Source organism: Opisthocomus hoazin, chromosome 4, assembly GCF_030867145.1.
Source record: "Opisthocomus hoazin isolate bOpiHoa1 chromosome 4, bOpiHoa1.hap1, whole genome shotgun sequence".
Taxonomy (NCBI): Eukaryota; Metazoa; Chordata; class Aves; order Opisthocomiformes; family Opisthocomidae; genus Opisthocomus; species Opisthocomus hoazin.
In genome coordinates, this window is record NC_134417.1 from 78,431,336 (window position 1) to 78,458,720 (window position 27,385).

The following is a 27,385-nucleotide window of genomic DNA, read 5'->3' on the forward strand; positions in this document are numbered from 1 at the left end:
GAAGGGAATTACTTCTGGGATCTAAAGTCCAGATGCCATGATCTGAAAATCAAAACCAACTTTGACATTCGACTTTGGGAAAGTAGATTCAGAGAATTACTTATAAATGGACTAATTATATGTAAGAAAAGACTTATGAGGACCAAATTTCGACCTATGTTAGTATACACCTGTTAAGTCCTCATATGCCTCATAAAAGGTAGTTTATGAGGACTGAGGAGCCTCCATCTCCAGTGGGACTGGCAGCTTTGGTCCAGTGGGCAGGTTTGTACAGGTAGGCACCGCTGTCACTTCCGTGATGCCAGTGGGCATTACCAAACCATGCATCAGCTGTGCTACCCCTGCCCCTCCTGTACAGCTGCCTTTTTCTATGTAATTGTATTTTACATCCTGCTAAAAGGCAAGGGAACAGGACTGGACTCGGCAATGTGGCTATGTGGCTGCTGACTCAGGGCCGGTACGTTTGACTGGTGAACTAATAATAGGGTTCGCTTGTCTCTACCTGACAAAGACCCTTTTTGCAGACTGTGACCCTAATATTTGAGCCTCGGTTGTGCACCCCTGGCACTGGTTGTCTGTAGCCGACCCATCTGTTATTTCCATCCGCTCATCTTTTTTTTTCAAGTTTACAAGTTGTATTCTGAAATGTAATTCAGAGCCCATTGCACCATTTTTGTCTTTCCTTTATGCAGCCTATTTAGTGTGGAAAACTGGAAGTTTAGTGCTAAGTAGTTGTTAGGTTCTAGGCTAATTAATTTCCCCTAAATGAAAGAAAGAGAATTTTCTTAGCTTAAAATACTTGTCTCTCTTTTCTGAACTTCATCCTCAACGGATTCACTTTATAGATTTATTTCTTTCACTAATTAATTCCATTGCCATTTATTTTCCCTCGAAGAGCCTCATAGCTGGTTATCACAGAAGTGAATAGAGTGCAATGAAGTACATTTGTAAGGAATTTAGATTTGGTGATTATATGGTCAACAAACTTCACAACCATCTTTTGAGAGCAATCCCTACTGTGACCACAAGGCAAAGTTTTGCTCAGGTGCCTTGCTGTAGTTCCATCTCATATTTTAAACAAGTACCCACAACACTGCTCTCTTGAGGAAGAAAGGTTTGACACTTTCTCTTGAAGTGTAACAATCATCAAATATGTGGTAATAAGTACAGTATTTTTCCCAGGACTTGTAATGCAGCTGAAGTGTTTGTTTATGAGCACTCAACCTAGTGACATAGTGAGAGTATGTGCATTGTTCATATGTGCAACATAAAGAAAGGATTTGACAAACTAATGGGCAGACTGCTCAGTATTAAAAAGAAACAAAAAGATAAGTATTGCATAAAACAGGAAATGTACAATCTAAAGCTTCTAGTCTGGATGCAAATTTCTTGAAGGGCTCCCTACCTATGATTGTATGTTCCACATGTGTTCAGCACCCAGTTGAATGCCAAATTAAGCCCAATGGGCTGCCCTTGCGGTATTTGCTCCCATGAGCAACTTGTGCCCTGCATTGGGAGCTTTAACCATGGTTGGGTAAGTCCTGATGACTTCAGTGGAAATTTTCAGGGAGCTCATCAGTACAAACCTGACCGCTGGAGCAGAGTCTTAGTGGAACAACTTGTCAAAAATGGACACTACTCCCGGGTAAAACTCACCCCCCTAAGAGCAAGCCACAAGGTGTGCATATGACCTATGTAGGCTGTGCAGGTTGGGCTTCCCATGGCAGCAAGCTGAATTACAACCTGTGAGCAGTGGTGGACGATTTGTCCTCTTAAATCCCTGCTGACTGGCTAAAAGTTAGGCCAACAACTAGTAGTAGTGGGGGTGTCTTCCAGCAGGGAGAGAAAACTGGGCAGGCAGAGGGTGAATTGCTCCGTCCTACACCATGAATGGTCCCACCAAGGTATCTGTTTGTTGGAGTTGCCTACGAACAAATGTAACCATGATTAAAACATTGTGCTTGTTTGAAGATGCTAAATAAAACCAGCCATTTAATAAAACCAATCCATTTTAGTATAATAAAATACATCAGGTATGGGATATTTTATGAAAATGTTTAATTCAACTGTTTCTTTGGAATGTAGTAGTCATAGTTTGGAAATTTAAGTTACAGTTCAGTTCTATGTGATTTTTTTTTTTATGCTACTCAGTGTCTGAGAGTACAAATGTCATTTAAAGTTAAGGCTTCGCTGTTCATTTTGAAACAACAATTTACAAGTGTCATATTGTCATAGAAAATAAAAATTTCTGTAAAAAAAATTTGCCCAAAGTTTTATGATGGTACAAAACATGAAGCAATAATATACCAGTAAAATGAAATCATTTTACTACAGAAGATTTTTATAGTTTTTCAATAAAGAAAAAAATATGTTATTTTACACTTTAAAAATTATGAAACAATCTAAAACAATATAAACTGAACATTTTGTAACACTGCCTTTACAAATTAATAACTTTATAAACATATAATTCTTTTAAATATATTTATCAGTGCAAGATACTTTTCAATGTAAAGTTGCAGTATCATTTTTCCTTTATTGAAGGGCAACTTTCATTCTATTACCTTCAAAGAAATCAAATCTTCAGTGCTAGATCCTCATTATTATAGTAAGGTCTGAAGACCACAAAGCAGATATATTTCTTTTCATGTTCACTATTCTCAGTATGTTAAAAGAAGGAAAAAACCATCAACCACCATCTTTACTGTTCAAACAGATCAAGACCAAAAGCTGGTCCAGAATCTATTGAAATACATGGGAATATTACAAAAGGTTTTGGGCTTGGACTCCTGTCGTGTTAATCCAATGGGATTTTCTCTTCAGGGCAATATATGCATGTAACTTGAGTCAAGTTAGTGGACTAGAAGTTTTTTCAGCTAAGGAGAACAGACCCTAACACCTGAATCACACAGTGGTGGTGTGCTGAAAATAGTTTTGAAAAATCCGTTTTTTCTTTGGATTAATTAACTAGCTGCTGAGATACCATTAACAGTCAAATTACAAATTGGGATACAAGTGAAAATTCTGCCCTGCCAAAGTGAGTTTGTTACTTGGGACATTTCATGGACTAACTTTTAGGCTTAACTTTCAGGCCTTAGGTGCTCTGTCTTACTTTCTGGAGGACCCAGGGTCTAGAGCCTGGGGAGATAACTCTTACGATTTAGGCATCCAAGTGGGTGTTTGAAAATTCACTACAGTCTCTGCCTTTAGGACTCCTTTGAAGTAGCAACTGTCCACCGTTTTTCCTATTGGGTCTTGCTTTAAAATATTTTCAATTTCCAAAGTCATATTTTTACCTCCGGACTCCCTCCTTTTTCTTCAATTTCTAGGTTACTGGTGGCTTTTCTACATGTTTTTCTGGTCTATGGTTTGTATTGGTGAAATTATATGCTTCAAAAATTTAATTGATAAATACAGGTGGATTCTGTTGCTCTAGTAATTCAAGGCTGAATTAGCCCTTCTTTAGTCCTAATCCTGGACAGGATACTTCATTGCTTTACTACAAAAGCAATTTTGGAAAAGACTAACTCAGAAAGTCACAATCACCTCCCTGAATCTGCTCGGGGAATTCAGTGAGGGAAAACACGAGTTCAGCACTTTGCAGGATGTTCCTTTCCCCAGGTTTGCACTGGTTTTACCTGCTGGTTGGCAGACACCCAGGGGAAGGTTACAGCTGCTGTTTTCCACTGCCTCCCCAGTTATGGCTGTGTTGTGTGAGGGTCACCGCAGAGAACCTGCATGGGGAATGGTCCCTCTGGTCTCTGGCCTCCTCCTGTGGACCCCTGAGGGCAGCAAAATCTTGTTTCTTTTTACCCTATTGGACCAGCTGCATAGGCTGTTGAATATTATTTGTCCAATAATATTTGACGTAAAATGTTAAAAAATTGCCACATAATTGTCAGGCATATTTTTCTGACACCTTACACTACTCAGCTCACTGAATCTGTCACTACCAGCACTTCTGGTCAAACAGACACCTCCCAGTATGAAATGCCAATTGGACATAACAGGATGGTAAGAACATATCTTACATACACTGTGGGATTTTATTCCGCCTTCAGTACCCATGCGTAAGCCCAATGAGCATTGATTAGCATGAAAATACGCGTTTACTGAGAGAACAGAACTCTGGGTTCAGGCAGGGGCAGGAGGAGGAAAGTTTCTCATTTTAAAGGCAATCTTTTCAGTAAGGGAATCATTTTCCCTAATGTAATTAACAGGCAAGCTATTCAGGATAAAAGACATGTTTCATGACTTCAGGAAAAAAGATACTGTCACTTTATGCTGTTAAGAAGAAACCCGAAGTTCGACTTTGGAGGGTAAAGTTAAGAATTTTCCCTTATTTTTTAACACAAACTCTAATAAAATCCTTTGCCATTACCAGCAAGTTAAAGCTGCAGTTTTCTTTCCTTGGCAATGGCAAATGCTTAAGCAATCTACTCAGAGAGAGAAAGAGAGAGTGAAAGAGAAGAGAAAGGGAGAGAGATTTTACATTTGAAAATACATTCTATATGAAAGAACAATAAAAGGGGATATTGCAGCTTTATACAAAAGGGTCAAGAGACATGAAGTCAAAATACAGAAAGCAGAACAATAGAGCCAGGTTGTCAAATCTGATTAGCTCTTGCCTTGCTGAGGCTACTTTCTTACACTAAAATATACTCTTCTTTTAGTCAGTGAGCCATCAGAATACGATTAAAGACAAGGGCATAACTGCAGAGAAGCAGAGCTGTAGTTAATGTTAACACAATGAGAAGCAGTACAAACAAAAAGGCACTTGAGAGGACATACACTAGCCAGTGCCAAGGACTTTTTCGTTTAGTTTTTAGGCAGTACACTCGGTTACCAGTTGTGTCTGATGATGGCACATACTCTTTTATGGAGTTCACAAGCACGAAATTTAGTACAACACTGAAAAACATCAATAAAATTTGACTGTATTGCTTCGTAAACAGAGCTGACGCACTATATCAGTACTGATGCAGCAGTACTTTCAAAAACATCCTAACCCTTCTTTGCCTATGCACAACACGAGCAATTATACACAAATACAGGTGCAGGAGTTCACTAAATTGTTGTTACTCCAATATTTTCTGGGCACTGAGCTACAGACAGCATGTCCATCCAAAGGACCCCACTGAATACATTTTGTGACAGCATCTTGGATTTTGCACAGTAAAAACAAAATTATCCATTAACAGAAAACAAAAGAGAGGGAGAGAAGGAAAGAAAAAATTAACTGTAAGTCAATCATACTTGGTCTCAACACCAGCATTTGATTATTTCAAATAAAACCAACAGAAAAAGCAGACTGTACATGATTCAGATTGTTAACACAGATTGTTGTCCATGTTTGTTGGTTACACACTCATCGAAGCTCCTGAGAAAAGCTTGGCTCAGTGTCATCAATGCACTTTTCAGCCTGTACAGTAAAAGAAGATCAACAGTTCCCCAGCACGACCGAGCTATGTCCTTCCATCCCGATTCTCTGAAACTTCTCCAGTTGCTTTATACCTTCATGCTTCCGAGTATGAATTCTGTGTGTTTAGTTTATCTTTTTTCAGTTTTACACCATCGACCAGTTCAAAATTGTAATTCTCCAGTGCAGACAAGTTCCTCTCTGACATCCCATTGTGCCAACAGGCACAGTACAGGACAACTCCACAGATGGCTCCTAAAAGCACCCCGAGTGCACTCATGGCTATGATGGTAATAAGGATTGGATCTAGGGTCTTCAGGACGTTGCCTGGTTTCCTGGAGATGTTATCATCGTAGTCCTCGCCTGTATGGTATGGAGGTGTAAACCCTGAAATGGAGTAAAGAATTGCAAAATTTTCAGAACTGATTCTAGGTGGGACCTCATTTGATGAGTTGAAAATTTGGAGAAAGGGCATCAAGTTTTTGACATAAGTTGCTATATAATTTGAACACCTAGCTTCTTGGAGGTAGTCAACAATAGCTGAAAACTATAATGTGACCCAAATAGTTGTTGATCTTTTCCATATTGTTCTCCAGTCCTCGAATCTGCTGCATGTTAGTAGGGGTCTGATTCCGCCTTGGATCAAGTGGGAGTCTTGGGAATGAATAACCAGACCTTTTGATTATATTTTGCCAGCTTGCAGTATTTAGCTCAAAAATGTTAGTTAAATCTTATTCAAATCAGTGTGAATGTTTATAGCCTTAAACTTCGGCTGTGAAACTCCAGCCGTTTTGCATCCATCTCCACTTCACTGACTTCAGAACTGGACCTTGAAATGCAAATAGTGACAGAACTGACACAGAAGCCCCCTTGTGTAAAATATTTACTGAGTATAAAATATTAATATAGTTTCCCTCGACCCTTTCAGTTTGTGAAAGATATCCAGCAAGCCTGCAAACCCTGCTAATTATAGCAGGAAAACCCAAAAAGTCTTTTTGGAAAAACCCTGCTTTCACTGAAATCAGTGAAAACAATCCCGTTGACTGTAACAGAAAAAATTAATCTCATTGCCTGGAAAATGCAAATATATTTTATTATTGGGACAATACGACAATTATGATCCATTTAATGATCCATTTACAGCTATCATCATTGAAAATGATAATGCTTTGGTAGACTGGTCATAAAATGACATTTTCAGCCAGGTTGGTGAAACAATTAGCCTGAGGAGTTTTGAGCCTAATTACCTAGACACTGCACGAGTCATAAATTGTAAGATATAATGATAGTTGCTTCTTCAGCTGTGGACAAGCCTTCTAGATAACAAAATATTAAGGAGCTATAGTGTGCATGTGTATATATGCATAGAATGTAACAAATTATGTATATAAAATTTGGAAGGTTTGAGATAGGTATAAATAATACAAAGTCCATAAGATTCTATGACTTAGAAGAATAAAACCATTACATCCTTCAAATAAATGTAAGCTGTCTTAGATTCTGATCTAGATAAATCAAAAAACCTTAATACAATATGCAATTAGAGAATTGATCTATAAAAAAATAAATAGAACACACAAATTCACATGAAAATACACTTTAAAATTCATTCCCTTTTAACAGTAACCCAATTTTTACCTGTTTGATTACTTTCTGGGTCTTCCTCTTCATCTATTTCATTCTCCACATCAGTTGATTCTAATGAAGCAAAGAGAATTGACATTGATTATTAGGATTACAAACACTGATTGACTATCATGCTGGCAATAATGGTATAGCAGATTTTCCTGTGTCAGAGCATCATTATGTCAGCTTGACAGAACTGTTGATTATGATGGGCTCTGAAAATTAATGGAGAAAAAAAGAAAGATTTAAAAACTCCTCTCTGACAAGTCTTGGCACAGTTTTAGTTATCAGCAGGGGTTTTCCATGCCTGGGAAAGAGAAATCAGTGTGATGAATTAGCATCTCATTCATTGTATTTACAATTTTGGAGCCCAATTCCATAACACTTCATCAGCATAGGCATAGTTAATCACTAGAATAGTTTCACTGACTGCAGCGAGACCACTTGTGTCTGAGCTTCAGACTCAGATTTTGGCTTTAGCTCCCACAGGCCAAAATCTTTGCTTAGCATTCAGTTTGAACAATCAAGACATGTGGAGATGATCGGAAAGAAGTTACTTTCCTCTCTCATTTTGGAGTCAGGTAAACAGCATCACTGTGGTTCCAGCACCCTTCTTGGCACTGAGGACGCTGCAGGAGGACCAAGCAGTGTGTCCTGCCTCTTTTTCCTGGTAACTGTAACTCTGGTGGCATATGACGCCAGAAGATGGACTGTGTGATAAAAAGAGATTGCACAGTTTTCTCATCCTACAGTGAAATTACCGTGTAGCTGAAGTCTCTCAAAAGGATATGTTACCCTCAAAAGGATATTAGTTACAAAAGGTGAGGAACACTATTATTGCTCTCAGTTGTGTTGCCAACTTGCATAGCGTAAGTTTATCTTCCTAATGCTGAGGGTTCTTAGATCTGTTCCTTCTCCAACATGAAAGTCATGGCTTCGTCTCCATCATGAAGGACAGGGTTCAGTTGCTGGTGTTTATCTGGGGTTGCTGCTGCCAAATTACATGCAGTATGCAATGTACATATGATCAGCAGTGACCGAAATAACTCAAGACTGTCCAGAAATAAAGGGACTCAAATAGCATCTCAAGAATAGCCTGGGTCAGATGTGGAAAAGGTCATGTTCTAACATTACTTTGTGTCCCACATGACTGGGAGCTAGTGACTACGGCAAATGAGTCACAGCACACTCAGAATTACAGGACAGCAGAGGACAGAGCAGGGGCCATTTTGCCTTATCTGTGTATCCTCTGAGGGTCCTTTAAAATAGAATTCAAGCAGACTTGGTATTAAGTGATCTAAAAAGGGTGAAGAAATAAAATTTGATTTTAAGCATTAGTTAAAACAGGGAAGAGCATTAGGAAAAGCAGAGAAATTTAATGATGGCAGCAATATAAAATACAGGGAGAGATGTGAGAATGTGAACATGCTGTGACCCATGTCAGCAGGATGCCAGTTCTGATCCAAAAGACTGCAGGTGCTGCAGTACTGAGATGACACCAGTGACAGTTACTATGAATAAAGCTATGGGCCATATCAGGATGTTTTCAGTGCAAAACTTCCTGTATAGTCAATAATTATTATCCCTTTCTCACAGATAAAAATGGCTATCAAAACAAAATAAATCATGCTTTGGATGAGATTTCTGTATGTTCTTGCTATTCATACTCACTTCGGCAATCTTCTTGTGCCACGTGATTGTCAATTTTAATATCATCCACAGCAATTCCTCCAGTTCCTTTTCCAATTTCTCCCTCAATAACCACCTGGAAAAATAAGATAATGTTCACATTGTCTTCATGTTAACACACAACTGCAGCATTCAGGATATCTTAATTTTTAACACATTTCTTAACTTGTCATGATGCCACATCCACACGTACTTTGATCATGGCCTGCCAATCTTAACTGCATGTCTTTATGAACATATATATGCAAATGTGAATTTATATGTCATAACTTCATTAAAGACTTTTACATCAGCAGTAAAACTGAGGTAAGGATGCAGTTTTGTGACAGATGAGAAACGATTTCTAAAGTATTTATTTGGCCTTCGATAACAAATTGCTTGTATCACTGTCATCTGAGACACCGTGAAATATGCCACTATTATTGCTGTCACAGCAACAGCAATTCATCTGTAGTTATAATACTGTCTGCATAAATCCTTCTGTATCATCTTCTGCTACAGTGTATAAAACACAACCAGCAAGGTCTTACTGGCCTCGGCTCTGTTAGTTCAGCAAGGAACAGCCAAGCTCACCTGATAGTGTTTCACAGACTTGTGAAGAAGAACGCGTCCTTCCTTCCAGAAGTTTGCCTGGTGCCCGCTCAGAGTCCACAGCACCTGGTCGTATTCATCTGGCTTTTGGTACCGGAGTTTGATCTTCAGGGTGCCAACGTGTGCGCCGGACATGTGGTACCAGAAAGTCATGCAGTGAGCAGAGTTCTGTGAGTAGATCACGGGGCTCAGCAGTCGAGCGACTTTGCCTTTCTGGCTTTCATCAGCTTGCGAGTAAATAAAATTGCCATCTCCTACTGTGACAGAAGGACTGTGTTAGGAACAGCCACCAGTTTTCATTTTCTTTGTTTACCTAAGAAGCCCTGACCACCCTGATCATTTTGCTTTCTTTCTATGCTAATGGGTCAAGTCTCACAACCAAGAGTCTGCGGGCGTTGGTTTGGGAGCTCTAGGAAAGCTGATGTGCTGTAAGGAGAGGGCCACAAAAATGGTCAGAGGGATGGAGCACCTCTACTATGTAGAAAGGCTGAGAGAGTTGGGGCTGTTCAGCCTGAAGAAGAGAATGCTCCAGGGAGACCTTATTGCAGCCTTTCATTACCTAACGGGGGCTTATAAGAAAGATGGGGACAGGTTTTTTTAGCAGGGCCTGTAGCGATAGGACAAGAGGCAGTGGTGTTAAATTAAAAGAGGGTAGATTTAGACTAGATATAAGGAAGAAATTTTTTACAATGAGGATGGTGAAACACTGGAACAGGTTGCCCAGAGAGGTTGTAGATGCCCCATCTCTGGAAACACTCAAGGTCAGGTTGGGCGGGTTCTGAGCAGCCTGATCAAGTTGAAGATGTCCCTGCTCAGGGAAGGGCGGTTGGACTAGATGACCTTTAAAGGTCTCTCCCAACCCAAATTATTCTATGATTCTACGATTATATGATTTCTTCTGGCAGTCTCCTTTGCTGTTCACTGGGATGCTTTGTGCCAAGAGTGAACCGTAACAACATTCACTACATGGCACACACAAGGCATTTGCTTTTGCTCAGGGAAGGAGGCAAAAGCATGTTTAATGCGACTGCCTATGCTCCATTAGTCAGCGTGCAACTCCTGAACAGAGCCAGCCCCAGTTCAGCAGGCTAGACAGGAATCCCTAGGGCCTAGTCTATGCTAATTGTGCAAAGAGCTATTTTTAAGATCTGCTTAAAGTAATCTGTGCTCAAGAAGGCAAGATTAGAATGGGAAGAACACTGGAGTATAAAATATCTTTCAACAGCCATGGTCAGAGACCGGGAACTGAGACATAAACAGTGCTCCTAAACAGAGTCTGAGCATTGTCACAAATGGTTCCAGAGTTATTCCCTTGATTACTGTAATAATATATTAGGCTCTGTATACTTGTGAGCCATTTCCCGAAAGAGTAAGATTATGGCTGGTGTTTTCTGAAGAGCATAATGGATTTATACACATAGAAATCTGAACACCTAATACCCTTGACTTGAAAAATTATTTCCTTTATCACACTGGGAGAGAAGCACGTGGGAGTGTGATTAGTTTGGTAACAGAAAGTTGCTAAGTAAGACATTGACTACACAGAAATGCTTTTGATTTACACCAGCCAGGCATCCATTCCAGTCAGCTGTTGAACAGCTGCTTTGCAGAGAATTATGGTGGAAAAAAACAAAGTTCATCCTGGTGTGTATAAGAATAGATTGCATGTGTAATGCGTTCACACACAAGGATGGAGACAGCATTTCCTGGCTTTAGTAAAGTTATTTTGAAAGTAGGAAGGAGAAAAGTAATAATAAGAAATACTGTCCCTCAAATACTGAAATAAGTATACATATCTCTGTTCATACCAATGCTTAAGCAAAACAAAAATAAACAGAGGCAAAAGAAAATGTTTTGCAAGGCTAGTGTTTTCTCAACAATGGTCTTTGCATGTAGATAATAGCCTTGACATTCATTTGATGTAATGGATTATTGAGACTTGCCAGATTGTCAGGGTATAGTCCTGCACCAATGAAGAAAGGAAGGTGAGCACTGCTACTCTTGGAAGCATAAGGACAGGGTAGTAAAAGGAAAACCAGGAACAAAGAGCAGTGAGTTAAACCCAGTAGCTGGAAGGAGTGGGAAAGAGAAATATTTCTTCTAACATGAGACATTTTCTTTAGTTTGAATTTTTCTGTGAGTAGTCAAATGTATTGTGGCTAATATGCATGTGGAAGTATCTGGTCTTTGAAAGAATTTTATAGGGGAAGATGATATTAAATTGCCAAAAAAATTTTGGCTTTTTTTTTCCTTTTTTCTATCTTACTGCAGTAACATCTTGTCCAGCTTCTTCAGCAGGAGTGCTTGTGCCTGTATGTTCTTTCCAATTTTGCCTCTGTGCAGAGGGTAGCACAAGATGTGCAGATCTCATCAAAGAATGGTAATAGGGAAATCCAAAGGGAGGAAAAAAGGAAAATAATCATAGCATTAGGATCACTGTCTCAGTTGGAAGACCTGACTCTGGCCAGATTTAATCATAACATGTATAATTTGAAGTGACATACAGCACATCCTGCTGTCTTAAAACAATTGCAGTTGAAGATCACGTCTGTGGAGTTTCTTCAGCTTTATACATGTACAGCTGAGAGCAAGATATGCCTGGGAGTTGCTCACTGTGGTTCTCCCAATACATAGAGTGGCCTTGCTGTGTAGCGGTGACACCCAGGGGCTTGCTTGGGATGTCAGTGCCATTCAGACTGCTCGTGGTCTGCATTCACACCCACCCCGCTTGTTCTATACCTGCTGGCAGGCAAATGGCAAACCTGGCAGGTGAGGGTGCCCTTAGAGTTGAAGGAAAATTTTGGAAAATATTACAAGTTATTTCAGTAAGGAGAAAAAGGTGCTGCCTGTAAGACTTAGAGAAGCTACAACTAATGGAACAAATAAGTCTGCACTATCAGGGCCCAGCAGAAACAACAAAATCTCATTTGAAGAATATCATTTCTTCATCTCTTGATTGAAGACAGGTTCAGCCTCTCTATAATCCTTGGTGGCAAAGTGCAGATAGCTCTCATTTCCAGAATATTATTGCAGTGCTGGGTCAGGAACTCTGCCTTCATTGTCTTAATTAGAGATTTACTTATGCATGCCTTTTAGATTTTGTCAGTCTCTGGCTAACATAGCTTTTAACCTCCTTTCAATGTCAGATCCTATGGAGCCATTCCACTTTACATCAATTTTTCCACCATTACAGCCTTCACTTCAGCTAACTGCATTTAGTTAATTTGATGCCATTTATTTGTACAATGCCATTTATAGTCAAAGTATTATAAGTTTTTTTTTCTCTGAATCTACTGTACTTGTCTTAAGATTCAATTGAAAGTGTCTCAGAATTTAAAAAGTCCAATTTTGTCTAATTTCCTTGTCATTCTCATTAGGCAAAGGGGTTGCAGAAGCGGGAAGGGGGATTCATCTCAACACATTTGATTAGTCTGCACGAATGCAAGAGAGAACACTAAAGCGAGAGGCTGTGCAGGTCACGCAGTGCCCTCCCTTCTCCACTAGCCAGCAGCATACTTATTGCCTAATTATGCAGAGCCATGAGTTAGGTACTACAAAACCAACCAATCAATTTTCCAGGGTGATATTTCTGGAAAAAACTGTGTGTGAGCAAAGAGATGGCTATAATCTCCAACTCCTGCTGGAGAGAAGAGCATGGAAATATGTCTGTCTGGAAATTTTCACTTACAACACCTTTCTGTGGTGCGCAGTCCCTGTAACTACAAACAGGAATAATGTGAGGTTTATTCACGACTGTATCAACTGGTAAGTGATATTTGCAGAATAATTAGTAATTCAGATTTTATTTTCTACCCCAAATGATGGTTTTCCAAAGGCAAGTCAGAGGAAGGGAAAATCTTCAATTCCTGACAATAAATGGTCTTTAATCCCCAACAGAAAGGAAAATTATGATCATTGTGACTACATATAATGGATTAGGTTGCCTGGAGAATCATCTTTGTGACTCTGCATATTTTAGGTATAATTCACTCTCCTATGGTTTTGGAAGGCATGTTGGTATTAAACAGAACAACCTCTTCTCATGTAAAATGGCTAAATCATGAACTCATGATTACCTGTGTGGTCTTGAATCGGCCCAGTTTTGCTGGTCAGGATTGCCCACTTCAAATCCACCTGGTTGTCGTGCTCCCAGTGGCACAAAGTCTTTTGGGATCCCCAGCCAAAGGCACAGTTGAAGTTGTATAGCGGCAGCTCTGCAGGGAAAGATGGAAGAGGAGGGATGAAATGTGATTATTAATTGTGTAATTCAGATTTTGTACTTCAAAACCAAATGCATGCCTTTGACCATTAACAGAACCTATCCTACTTGAAACTCAGAAGCCATAGCAAGAGCAGCCCTGCTGGGAAACAGATGAAGAATGACTATTTCTAGTAAGTGATGTGGTTGTTTCTTCTCTCTCTATGACCCATATTTTGGGATTTTTTGTGGTTAGATTAATTCTTCTGGTTTGTCCACATTAGCTGATAACTGTACTGTAACATACATGACTCAGAAAGAAAGCTATGACTTACTTATCAGTTTTTTATATATATATATTTTCTTGTTATTAGTATCTATTTGTACCATAACGGTGTAACGTTTTGCAACAAGTCACAAAAAAATCTGGATAAAAATAAGAAAGGGCAGAAACACTAATGGAATGTCCTTGGCAGGAAAGGATTTCTGGTGAAATGTATAGTACGTGGCTTCAATGAGGAAATTATTTCAGCATCTTCCAGTCACTTAAGCAGGCCCACAAGATGGCAGCATTGAAATGGACAAATTGAGACAGAAAAGGGACAAATGTGGCTGATTGCCAAATGAACTCAAAATAAGCTTCAAAACAAGCTCCACGTAAAACAAGGGAAGTCTGGTATTATGGTCAGGGTGAGATCATATCTTGTTTTCAGCTTCTCTTCAATTCTGCCCAAAGGTTTAATACATAGTAGCTTATTTTCTTCAATAGAACTTGGAATTTGAATGGAAAGATTATACAAAGATAGCATATAAATCCCTTGTATTTTTTATTTTCAGAAGCAGTTTGAAATCTTTTGGGCTTTTGGTTCCTACCCCATTGGTATGAACTTTTACCTCACCTTGAGCAATGACAACACCCAGTAGAGCAATACCCTTCCCACAGCAATGTGGCCATATCTTGAAGTCTTTTCTCAGGCATGACTCATGCCTTATTAAAGAAATAACTTAGGTTTACTTTAACGAGATGCTTTCTGCAAGTATGAACTAAGAACAAAGGACTCTGCTCCCATCAATATCAGCTCTGGGGGAAGAATTGTGTTTCTTGCCTTTTATTAAAAAAAAAAAAGCCAGGGAAGATAATGCAACCCCTAGAATGTGTTTTGTTTACTGTGGGAAAATGTGGAGAAATATGGGAAGTGTGTTGGGACCTGTGGCTGGCCAGACCTTTGAAGTGGAGCTCTTCCAGTCTGAAAAGGCAAAGACCTCCTCCATGTAGTGGGCTGCCCAGGGAAGACTGGAAAGGTTTCTGAACTCACTCAGATTTCAATGGAAATTAAACTAGAATAATCATTTTATTAACACAGAGAAAACCTCAGGTGAGTAGGTTGAGACAGAATGGATATAAAAATGGTTCATCTTTCATTCTCTCCTTGCCTGCTGTGTCCTTGTTTGGTGGGTCCTTGCTCCCAGACACAGTTTTAACTCAACTCACTCTATTCCTGCATTGCAGCCACTGCCCTCTCCCCTCTGGCCCCTAGAAAATTTCTTTCTCTCAGCAGAGACGTCTGAGTGTATGGCAGCTCCTGCCTGTCAGTACCCCGGCTGTGCTGCAGCATCTCTCCGCACTAAGCCCTTATTCTTCGCTCCTTCCTTTCATCTGCCCCATCCCGCCTGCCTTCCCCCTCCCTCCCGCTGGCCTCCGGAGGGGTCTACTCCACATTGTCACGAATACAGCGTCCTAGCTGGGAACAAATGAACTAAACAGATAATGTCTGGCACAGGAATTCAATGTGGAGAAAACATGTTTCCTGGAGGACCTTAGCCCTTTCCAGGAAAGGGGCAGACCATGGTGAATAATCTCTCTTTGGGCTCAAAATATTGAAGAAGCAGAAGTCAGTCTGTGTGCATGTAAGCGCAGAAAGGCAATCCATTATGTTTCTTCCTTCAGTATATGTTTTTTTTTCTAGACAGTGAGGCCATGATCAAAGACATCTTGCCCAAAAGGGGACATCTGAAAATCAAGGGGAGATTTTAGAGAAACAGAGTGACATAGAAATGAATTAAAGGGTTTTAAATTCATGAAAAATAGCCTTCCATTGTCAAGGAGGCCTAGGGAGAGCTAAATTGCATGGCTTTGACATTAGAGCCATGAAACAGAACTTTAGAAAAGGTCTTAGAAAACGTAAAACAAAATTAATCTTATTAATCCCAGAGGATTATATCTTGCAAAGCTAGTGATAGCCTGTGTGGTATTCAAACCACAAGAAAGGAGAACAGCGGTAGATGGAGCACATCAATCTGAAGGTATCGCACAGCATAAATGAGCACATTGCACAAAGAGATTAAAAGGACTGGTATTGTTCAACTCCGAATAAAAATAAATAGCAGAACACACAGGAGAAGTATGTAAATGGGTGAAGAATCCAGAGAAGGAAGACTACAGTATGTTGTTTTCTCCATTTCATAGCCTGAGAACTGTGAAATATCCTGTGAAGTTAAATGTGGATCAAAGGAAAAATTTCTCATATGATGTGAACGATACTTGCTTCTCTCAAATGCTGCTAAGGCTGAACACAATTCAAAGAGAACTGGACACTGAAATGGATAAGGAAAATATCCAGAATTTGATTGTTAATTCTAAAGTGCAGGGAGTGACAAAAGCCTTTCGCTTCACGGTCTGAAGCCAGCTCTGAACACTGGGATTAGAAACAGGGTTTCAAAGCAGAGCTAAATTTCACAGCACCATCTAATAAAGAATGTCTTACACTTTCATTTGAAATATATAGTCCAGGAAATTGGCAAAGAGTCTAAGTCTGATATGCTTTGGCCTTGCCTGTGTTCTTTGGCTTTGGTGTCACAGACAGCATGGTGTAGCATGAAAATGAACTTCTTTTCCATGCAGAAGTTAATGAGAATCCCCTGAAATCAAGCAGGATTTGTCCAGTAACCTCCTCTCAGCTAGCTATTTCTTGCTAGGTTCCTACTGTTTTCTTAAAAGTGATTGTGTTAATATATTCCTTAGACAATCACAGCAACAGGATTGAAGGTCAAAGGCAAGGCATTTCAGAGTGCTCTTACTTTATGGGCACCTTAAACATGCCATCTCTTATTGTCTATTCTTATGTCTCTTCCAATGCTTCTTCTCTCAGGGACCCTTAAAAAGAAAAAATAGACCTGCTAGCCAATTAATAATAGACACTTGTAGCATCAGGATAGGTTGATTAGTCGAATGGACCATGGATCTGTTCCAGCAAAAGATGGAACAGTTCAACACTTCTATTAAAGGTCCCAGGGGGCTGATACAGTAGCTCACTGTAAGCAGCTGGCAATTTGTCCTATTCTTTGTCCTTGAACTATAGCTTGGCAGCTCTGGTGGAAGGAAGGAAAGTAGGGACGAGTACCATTTGTTGAGCTCCCTCTGCAGCACTGGCCCATTCCCCTGCTAGGATAATTCTCCTGCCAATAGGTGATTGATCTTCGGGTTTGTGTGTGTTGAGAGGATGAAGAAAACCAGCGATTATGTAACCAAATAGCAGCAGTTCACATGAGAATCTGAGAGGAAGCTGTGATGAAATCCCATATGCCTTTTTCAAAATGTAGGGTACGTGATACTGAATTAAAACAGATTTATCCTCTCAAAGAGTAACCAACAGCTGTGCTTCTTGACCACATCTTGCTCACAGCTGGAACCATTACTGCACATGAACAAGAAAGTCATTTGAAAATCTAGTTGAGTGAGTTCCTTGCAAGTCCATTAATCTTTTGTGGCCCACAGACTTTGACACATTTTTATAACTCCTCCAACAAGAGGCAAGAATGAGCATGATGGCATTAAAGATGCTATGAAAATGCTCTATAGGATGCTCTTGCCAAAGGGTAAATCAACATTAAAATGGGAAATTACAAACATAATTTGGACCACTTCAAAGTAGTATGTTGGGTCTGATTTGTATTTGCATTTCACCTTTTTATACCACTTATGTTGGCAGCACAGAATTACCTTAAATGATAGTAAAAGATAATTTAACTGCTTTCATATCCCTTTATTGATACAAAGGTGTCCCACCGTAAACGAGAATCAGACCTATTCTACCTTTAAATGATTTCTTAGCACAGATTTTAACCTCAGGATTTCTTAGTTATCTTTTTATGAAATAGCTATTACATGTGTGAAAAACAAGATACTTCTTGAACAGTCTGCTTTACAAAGGACTGAGCTTACATGCTGAGAGCACATAATGTAAATGAACAGCTTGCTCTGTATGTAAATAGCTAAGAGTCAAGCATTTCAAATAGTTCTTTGGAACTGAAAAAGATATGTTCAAAAAGTCTATATGTTGGTGAGTCTTAGGACTTGGGGCCTGAAAGGTATTTACGTTGACAGACAGATTTGTTAAAGGCATCTTTTTAAGTCTGAGGAGCAAAGTAGCTCCTCTCTTAAAATCTAAACCTTTAAACATTTTCAGCAGTTTGAAATCATGATTATTTTTTATTTTCTTACCGTTCAGTCCCCTTGAAATGAACCGTAAAAGTCTCCTTGATGGAAAGCTTGTTTATACATGGAGGCTTTCTAGCTATTTGCTTTTAACAGTTTCCATAGTGTATGAAAGCTGGTTGGAATGGGATAATCTCAGGCTTTGACACACACAGGCATGTTAGTCTGAGATAACAAGATTAGGGGCATTTGCAGGCTTGAATGCAGGCAGGAGGACAGCAACACATGGCATTACTACCTGTTGCAGAAGAACCTGCGCCACGGCAGGTGCTGCTACTGAGAGGGCTGGTAAATCTCTATCCTGAATCTCCGTGGCACAAGCTGCTGTGGCCAACACTGGCATGGTGTAGCTCACGCAGGGTTACCTGCTGGAGCCTGCATCCTGCAGGTGATCTGGAATAGCTCTTTGGCTTGAGGTTCTCCATTTACCTCAAGGTGTATTAGCATTTTAAGGTAAACCAGTCCTTAGAGGGAATTAAGGCTGAAGCTAAAGGCTCAGTCCTTGGTGTGTTGAATTCATACCTTGTTCAGCTTGAGAACAGCTGAAAGAGCTGGAGTGCACTGATCCTCAGCCAGCTGAGGACTAGGGGGGGCCCTGACCACCTCTGTAACTTCAGGGCCAGTTTAAAATCTGTTATTTGTGGCTGCTGTAGCAGACTCTCCCTGCTGCATGGCCTCTCGGTCTCATGTGCTTCATCGTGCCAGCCAGGTGCACCCATGGCCCTTCAGCAGACGGAAATGCTTACACCGCCTTCATGCCAGGAGGGGTTTCCCCACATTGAAGTGAATTTCTGCCTGCCCCTTTTTGGGAGTTTTCTGGCTGGTTTTCAGAGGGATTACGAAGCAGCTGGAAACCTTTATGTGTTAAACTGGAGATTCTGGAAACCTTATTCTCATGTATTAGCATCTGACTGATCTCTATCTATGATCTTTGTAATGTGCTGCCATATGGGAGCCTTGAGTTTGGGATGTGAACTTGTCCCTTATTCCCCAGAAGGAAACAGTTCCTACCAGTACAATGCAGGGAAGTAACGTTGGCATGCTCTGAAGGGAACCTCAGAAACTCCTTTAGTAGAGAAAAAACTTGGCTCATCAAAGAGTAAGCAAAGGTGGTGCAGGAGGGAAGTAAGGAGAGAAAATGAGAATATCTTAATCACTGTCAGAAACAGTCAATGTGTTGCTGGAGAGTCCCACCCAAACCAAAGGGATTAAACACAACCTGCAAATGCAGCTGGCACTGGGGAGGAAAACCGCATTCCACAGAGGCACTTTATGAATTTGCAGTTTGTTTAAATGCAAGAAGATAGTGAAAAAACCTAAAGGCCCCCTTCACTTCAGCAAAATAGAAAGCTAAAAGATCATTTCGGACATAAAAATTAAAATGTTTTACTCTAAAGTCACCGCACAGCACCCTTTCTTCCTTTGCATCTCCCACCCTTTTCCAAACTGGAGGGTCACCAGCAGCCCTCCAGCCTTTCAGCAACACTGGCTGTGGAAGAGCAGGGTGGAGAGGCGTCCTGTGCAGGTGGGCCAGCCTGCTGTCGTGTTTCTCATTGCACCGGTGCTCCACAATCTCCCTCTGCTCATAAAGCAGAGCAGAGCTAGAAATAGCGTGTGCTGACTAAGCCAACTGGATGACCCTGGAGACAAATTCTGAGGGGAGTAAAAGCATTGGCCTTTGCAATATCAGAATGCAGAGCGGGAACAATGTCTGAGATAAGCCAGCTCTGTCTCTTAATCAGGTCGACACCGTCAGTGTCCTTTAGGAAACTTTCGCATTATTAGTCCCTTTTTCTTTTACTTGTAGCAAAAGTGTATTGTGTCACATGGTTGAGGAAACAATGATAAACACTTACCCACCCTGTTAATAAATCACTTGCAAGACTGTGCCTGACTGTACTTTAATGGAGGAAATGGGAGTAACTGAAAACTGACCTCTTTACCGCTCCACAAGTATTAACGCAAAGCATTTTAAACTGGTGCTCATAGTTTTTGAAGTTTGGGTTTTCAGCCCAGATCTATCCTCTCCCCCTCTCCCAGTAAACTGTACAGGATATTAAAAAATGGTATGAAAGCTGTGGAAGCAGCAAACTAAGGATTTTAAAAGCTACTAGTTATTGTATTGATTAAGTAAAAAGGACCTGCTGCCAGTGACAACTTGTTTTTCCCTTTTCAAGTTCATGGCAGCAGTTCATGTAACCCCATTTTGAGAAAACTTGCTAGAAAACAATATTGTAAAAATGCCAGCTCCTTGTTGCAGAAAACTGGCAAACTTTACTTGTCTTAGTTTTGTAAAACTAGGGTTATAAATAGTGAGGTAGCCTCCGTGGCTCTGGTTTTGTTTTCCCAGAGTTTGCAAACACACTTTGTGTCACTGACATGCCACTCTTAAACAGAGTGAACTGTGTGGTGAAGTTAGTTTAATTTTGTCAGCATTTGGCATTTGCTGATGCAGAAGGAAATCTTGTTCTCCGCTGTGTCTACATGTGGATGAAAGGAGTAAAATATTTACTGTACAGAGCTGAGAGACCAGATGCTTCTTTACTTCAGAGACTTTAAGGGAATGGGAAGTCAGGAAGTGCTGCAATTCATTATTTTGTCTCTGGCATGAAATTTGGATATGGAATTTATTATGTTTTCAATAAGAAAAATATTTTTTTTTACCTGGTTGTAATGTATTGTCTATTACTGTTGGCTTTTCTGTATTCAGCACTGTAGTACCACCTGGAAAAGAAATTATGCATATCATGATACATGGGGCACAGCAAAGGACACAGCAATCACTAGGAATATCCTATATATAAATCTGAAGTATTACCGTCTTTATTAGACATGTAGGTAACTGAATATGTGAGCTTAAGTGTGAAAATCTGACATTTAAGTTCTGGTTTCCTTTCTCAAAAAAGAAAACAAGAACTCATCATTAAATAAACTTGTATATCTTTGGAATTCTTGCAAACACCAACTAATCAATCCTCACCATGTCCCTGTGGCCATCCTCATTTTATAGACAGTGATTTGCTCCAGATCACTCGGGAAGTCAGCGGCTGATCTCTGCAGCATCTCCTAACAGTTACCAGTTTGTGCATTCACCCATGGCATGCTGGTTCTCATATCAGAGACATGAGGTCCTCCAGCCCCTGCCATGCTGGGTCTTCCCTGTGCGTGGTTTCATAGCTGCGTTGTGAGATCAGCTCACAAGAGAGGTGCATGAGAACTGCCTGGCTTCAGGCTGTAGTCTAAGGCAGGTTTAACTTCTGTCTCAAAGAGCAGGAGGAATTAAAGCTTTCCCCTTTGTCTTTTTTTTCGAACAGATGAACAAGAGGTGAGTGCGGTCATGGCCCTCTCCTAAACTCACTAAATGCTATTTTTAAAATACTTGACTTTTTAAAGCAAGCCTCATATTGATAAAGGAAACAAAAAGTAAATTAGCACAATTATAAATGCACAGTGGGGTGCTGATTACCAGTCAATGGTTTTTCTTTTCTGCAGCAAACAAGTGCTTAAAGCATTATAGAAAGGATGACTATGATGACTTCCAATGAGAACGAATGCCCAAGCCATACCAGCTTTATGTTTGTGAGCATGATCTGCTGGGAAATGCTATAAGCCACACAAATAAAGTAGCTCTGTATGGGGTCCAAATAGAGCAGGAAGGAATCTGGCCTACAGCACAATTACGGTTAATTGCAAGGGAGGCTTCACTGTGATACTCACATATGTGCAAGTGCTTTCAGGGAAGTGACTCTAACTGTCGTACCCATGAGAATGCGGGTGCCACGCTCGTGTCAGGAGGGGATAAAAGAGGGTAAGGTGCAGATGACATCCCCTCTGCTTAATGGGCCACGAGATTTACACACTTTCCTTCTATGCATTTTGGAGGAGGAAAAGAATGTTTACAATTAAATTATTGGCAAAATAACTTCTGTGCGTTTCAGTGTTATACGTCACACCATACGTACAATGCTGTGTTTCTACAGTGTCCAGAACAACTGAGCATGCACTGCTCAGGGTTTCTAGGTGGTATGGTACTATATTATATTGAAGTGTCTGCACTTTTGTAGAAAGGCAATGTAGTAATTTTCAATTTTAGTAATGAAATAGGTTCAGTTCCCCTAAAGAGCTGGTGCTCAACAAGGCTGGTGGCTTTTCCCTTGTCTTAGAGATTATAAACTGCTCCCTAAGCACAATCTGCAAAAATTGCCAGAGGGAGTTTCTTCTGCTCAATAAGCTTTCCCTAAGGGACATGTGGGATGCAGTCCTGAGCTCCCTGAAGTGTGAGACTACGAGTGAACAGGGAAGGTGCTTGCACAGATCTGTCTCCTTCTCCTCACACAGCCTCCATCTATGTGAAATACATCTCTGTCCATTGGGCTTTGCAAGCCAGCCCTCAGTGTAGGGCTTTGCAGGAAGCTCCAGAGTTTCCTGGCCTGGGTCTTTCCTTTCAGAAAAATAAATAAATTACCATTTTTAGTAACACTGAAAGCTTTGTGGGCTACCTTGACACAATACAGACCGTTTCATCAGACTCCCTGCATGGCTGTTTACAAAAAGAGTAAGATTCATCTGGGATGCTGATTTGAAAAGCAGTGACAGTGACCATGCAGTGTCTTTTCCACTCAAGAATTGTTTTTCAATTTATGATTTGCGACATGCATTTACAGGAGACATTGGCAAAGCTCAGAAAGTGTTTGATGCTGAAACTGCACTTTTATTTGTATCTGCTGTCAGATGTTCTACTTGGCTGCTCCCAAAACGCCAATCTCTTATCTAAGGTTTCCCAATGTCCCCTTGGACAGCTATTGCCAGATTTTAATGCTATTTTATATCATGGATATAAGAAGCAATAAACATTTATTAGATAAGCACAAGCAGGGAGCAGTGATGAAATAACTTGTGTCGCTGTGTCCAAAAATAAGCTCAATTACTGTAGATGTATAGATCTGCTACAGGAAGATCTCATCAAAGAGGCCCAGAGCTTTGTGGAGCAAGTGACCTCCAAGAAGAGATCAAAACTGTAGTGGCGCAGTGTAAGCTCTCTCAGAAGGACAGTGGTTCTGTGCTAAAGTGGGAGAATATGAAAACTAGCAAGTTTCCTCTGTTCCAGATGCAGACTATGTTATGTCTCTCCCTCCTATTTTTCTGCTAGTTATGGCACCGTGGAGAACATCAGCCCCTCTGTGGCTGTAATGTAGTGTTGGTGGGGAAGCTCATGGAAATAGTTCTGGGGGTATATGTGTGAGTATGCTTTGGTGAAACAAGTCTGCTTTGTTTCTGTTTGGGAAAGGTTTGGGGCAGAGATTTGAGTCCTACACTGAATTTTGGAAGTGTATACGTATCTTGAACCTAAACAATATTTTGAGTTCTTCAATCTCAGACAATAAACCTCAAAAGATTTGTCCAGCTTTTTTCTTCATAAGAGAAAGTTTGATTAGGACATTTGATTAGACACAATTCCTGCTCAAAAAAATTGCCCTCTCTCCCAGCTAGTCACTATTATTTGCTTCAAAAATTACATAGCTGAGAAAACAATCAAAAGTATTGTCATATGTTAAAGGCAGATGCCTATGTTTTGACAGCACTGACAATACGAACTGCATACCAAAGTCCATTTATGCTGAGTGATTAAATCAGTGCAAATGTTTAGCTGGTTACTGATGATGGATATGAGCTACAATGAAGCTGCAATGGAATGAGGATGGTTTCTGCACCTGTCAGTTGGTAGTCATCACCTGTGCCACTGTGACAGTTTGCCTGGTCATCATCACACTCATCCATGGGTTTGCCTTCAGAAACGGTAGGGACAGCCGTAGGAGCTGAAATAAAATCCAGTCGTTCAGTTAAAACATGTGTTGGAGAATCAGCATGCAATTGGCACTAACATTTTGATGCGCACCATATGCTGTCTTCATGTGTTGTATCTGAGGAAAGGAACAACTCTACTTAGCAGGTTAGTTAGTATTTCTTTGCAATGGGATGTATCTGTTCTGCCTCCTTGTGCCAAGGCACTCTGCTGTATCTGAGCTCAAGGCCTGCGTGGAGTTGGACAGCAAAGCCCTGGACTGCCTATTCACTGGCTGACAAGTGTTTGTTGTTCCTACCAATGAACAGCAAAAGCCTGGCAAGGCAGAACAGGAGGCTTAGGGAGGGTAGAAAACCCATCATTTTGTTGCAGGCCAAAGTGCCTGTGAGCGGGCCGGTACAGAGGAGCAGGAGGGGTGCGTGCTCAGGGTGGTAATTCTCCAGCACCCACCACATTGCTGGAGAAACCTCTCTGCAGAGCACATGTAAGAGAGAAAATGTCTGAGCAGAGTCCTAGTAACAGCGGCAGGAAGGCAGTGGGATGTAGAATCACTTTGTGATCAATGAGGAGCTCTGGAAGGAGTTTCTTTTGTTTTTGTTGAAGTTATAAATAAGACATCAGTGATGCCAGTCACCCGCCCCAGCCACCTGCTTGCTTCTCATTGGTGATGACTTTCCGGTAGCTGCTGAGTAACCAATAAAAGTCTGACCTTTGTTATTACAGTTAAAAGCTTGAGATTTGTGCAAGATGCCAGAAAATATATTTATACCCCAGTATCTGCAAAACATGCCACATCTGGAAAATCAGAATGCAGGTACTTGGTGTTATGTTTAGGTTTATGTTTTATGCTGCAAATACAGTTCCCTGTCCTAAGATAACCAGACTGGGAATGTGATCCAGGCTTTTGTCTGTTCTCACCTACTGTTATTTTCATTAACAATGTTTTACTCTCATCATAAGCCATGCAGTAATGCATCCCTTTCTCCGACTCTTCTTTGCCCTTCTGCTGCCTCCAGAGTCTGCTGGCCACATAAGATCTTACGCATTGAATTCTTGGCCTGAAAATGGCAGGAGGGATGGTAGTTTCTGAAGTAGCTTTATTCAGGGATGAAATATGGCTCTTTAGGACCCTGACCTATGCTTTACAGGTAAAATCTGGCCCTAGTTAAAGAAACAGTTCTGCACCTATTATGAATTATGCAGAGGGTCTGTTCCCCCACATCTCTTAAAAAACCCCTCTGGGAGCTCCCTCTAGATTTCTACATCGAGTTAAGTTTCTCATCTCAACCTTCATGCCCCTGTATAGCCTCAAGCTTGCCTACATCTCTGCCATCATTTCATATAAGCCCCCCTGGGATGCTTTGAGCATGCAAAACTTCTCCTTGCCTATTACTGCTGGAGATCTTATTTCTGCTCCTGTCTGTGCCTACCTCCACTCTTCTCATCTCAACTCCTTTCCTCCTCAGTAAATCTCAAGTGACTTCTCTTCATTCAACTCCCTCCTTAAGATACAGTTATATGACAAAGTTTTCTTACAGTGCTTCTCCCATGGGTAAATGGGAATTGACTTCACCTGTCCGTGGGTGACCTACAGGTAAGCACCCTTCGAAAGTATACCATAACAGAAAGACAAATGCAAGCAGATGTTCCCCAGGCAAAAATTGTATTCACTGTTGCTGTTTGCCTAAAAGCAAACATGTTCTGCCTGGTCAGTCTCCTCTTTGGCTCCTCCATCTCACTGAGCAATGTGTTCTTCTAAGGTGGTCCATGGACTCACTTATTGATGTCTAGGTGGCTACAGGAGCCCTGTGGCCAAAGGACTTTGCCCACAGGTTGTGAGTTTACATGAGGCAGGTGCTGGGTTTTCTTTTTTTCTGAGCAAGTAGCACAATAGTTAGCAGAAACTAAGTATTCCCACAGGAAATGAGGACTTCCTGCAGGAACTAAGAAGTATTTCCAACCTCCCCACTTTCCGGGCTAAGTAAAAAGCATACTTTTTCAGTTTGGCCTTCACTAAAAAACAACACAGAACTCATCAGTTCTCACAGCAAATGCCTCCCACTCTTCCGCCTTGGCGAAGAAATGGTGAGAAAGAAATGGAGGCAGAGCAGTCAGTTCCGTTCATCTTGGGAGCCTGCTCAGCTACTTCTATACAAGGTAGCACATGAAACCCAGAATAACACCATTTGTTATTCTGTGTATTGTTAAGCTGTGTGGTTTATAAGCCAAGCCGCTATACCATCATCCATCAGAAAAAAATTGTGAAATTCACGTAGTGTTATCTGTAGTTACCTATGAAGTTAAATAATTATTGTTTATACAACAAGAATCAAAGATTTACTTCATGTCACAGTCCAAGGATAAATGTCCAAACTTTGCTTTTCCTGGTCTTTCATCTCCTACATATCCTTGCAAAATTAAAGCTTAGTAAGGAAGAAAGAGGCCCCCTCCATCCCCCAAAAAGGAACAGCAAAGAGCCTGTGCAGCCAAGTAATCATTGCCCACCATAGTGTCTGGTGTGACTTTCACGTCCGATGAAGGAGCAAGGGACATAACTGCTAGACTTAGTGCAAAGCTCCCTCTGCATTCTCAGAAAACATCTCTTCCAGGGTTGTATCATGGTAACATAAAATGTAAGTTCCTGTCTTTATTGTTGCCTAATAGCTCTATGCTTCTCAAAAGTATAATCATAAGGCTGCTCAAGGGAACAGAAAACCATGTGGTGGAGAGTATCACTGTGATTCAACAAAGGAATGGGAGAAAGAATAATATTGTGCCTTTGGCATATTCAAATGTCTGCAGAGAAGGAACTGATTAGGCCAAGAAACAGCACTAATGACAGTCACAGAAGTGAGAGTCTGACGTGCTGCCTGTACAGACACAGCAGTGTTCATCAGTAGTCCAAGTGGAGAATGTATTTATGAAAATAATAAAGTGCATTCATCTCTAGCAGAGCAATTACCTTCAAGTTCACAGCCCAGCAGCTCCATTCGCAGCCCCAGTCCTCCATGTGTGGCTCTCTCGGGGTAGACGCGGATGAATCTTGTCGATACAGGTTCAAAAGTCCGCAGTTCAGGCGTGTCATAGTTGGTGTTGCCTTCAAAAGTCTGCAAAGCATGACAAATTCTAGTTGTTAAAAAAAACCAAAACTATTGTCAACACTCATCTTTTCCCCTTCATTCTCTAGTCATTGAATTAGGTGAGAAGTGGGCCAGATTCTAACTGCTTAATAAGTGTCAAGCATTCCTATCCTAAATGAGAATGGAAAATACATAGTTAAAGCTTCTCAGAAAAGTAATGCATTTCATTTTTCATAAACTCAGTAGCAACCAGTCCATCAGGGTCATAACAAGAGCTGAGTGTTTAATGAGACATGTTTTTAAATGACGCTCTGATCTGGGGTTTAACTGGGTGACATTTTCAACACTTCTCAGGGAAAAAAAATGGCTGAGGTGAAGATCCTGTCACCTTTTAAGTGGTTACAATAATAATCCAACTATTCAAGAGAAAATTTCAATCTGATTTCCCTCAGTGACAGAGTTTCACAAGTTATAGTTATTTCAA

General features: G+C 40.6%; 1 protein-coding gene across 4 annotated transcripts in view; it reads right to left on the minus strand.

The window, feature by feature from the left end:
• Positions 1–2,019: 2,019 nt before the first annotated feature.
• The window catches only part of NRP1 (neuropilin 1), a 115,254-nt gene continuing 89,888 nt past the window's right edge, over positions 2,020–27,385 (minus strand). The window contains exons 11-18 of one of the 4 annotated variants that reach the window (XM_075419680.1): positions 26,784–26,928; positions 23,751–23,834; positions 20,683–20,742; positions 13,402–13,539; positions 9,308–9,579; positions 8,717–8,810; positions 7,058–7,117; positions 2,020–5,806 (exon numbers count right to left, since the gene is read on the minus strand). In XM_075419680.1, coding sequence (XP_075275795.1) covers positions 5,517–5,806; positions 7,058–7,117; positions 8,717–8,810; positions 9,308–9,579; positions 13,402–13,539; positions 20,683–20,742; positions 23,751–23,834; positions 26,784–26,928 — 1,143 coding nt within the window. In that variant the 3' untranslated portion in view covers positions 2,020–5,516. Of the gene's footprint in view, positions 5,807–7,057; positions 7,118–8,716; positions 8,811–9,307; positions 9,583–13,401; positions 13,540–20,682; positions 20,743–23,729; positions 23,835–26,783; positions 26,929–27,385 lie in introns of all 4 variants that reach the window. The other 3 variants (XM_075419679.1, XM_075419678.1, XM_075419676.1) reach the window with 3 other exon arrangements.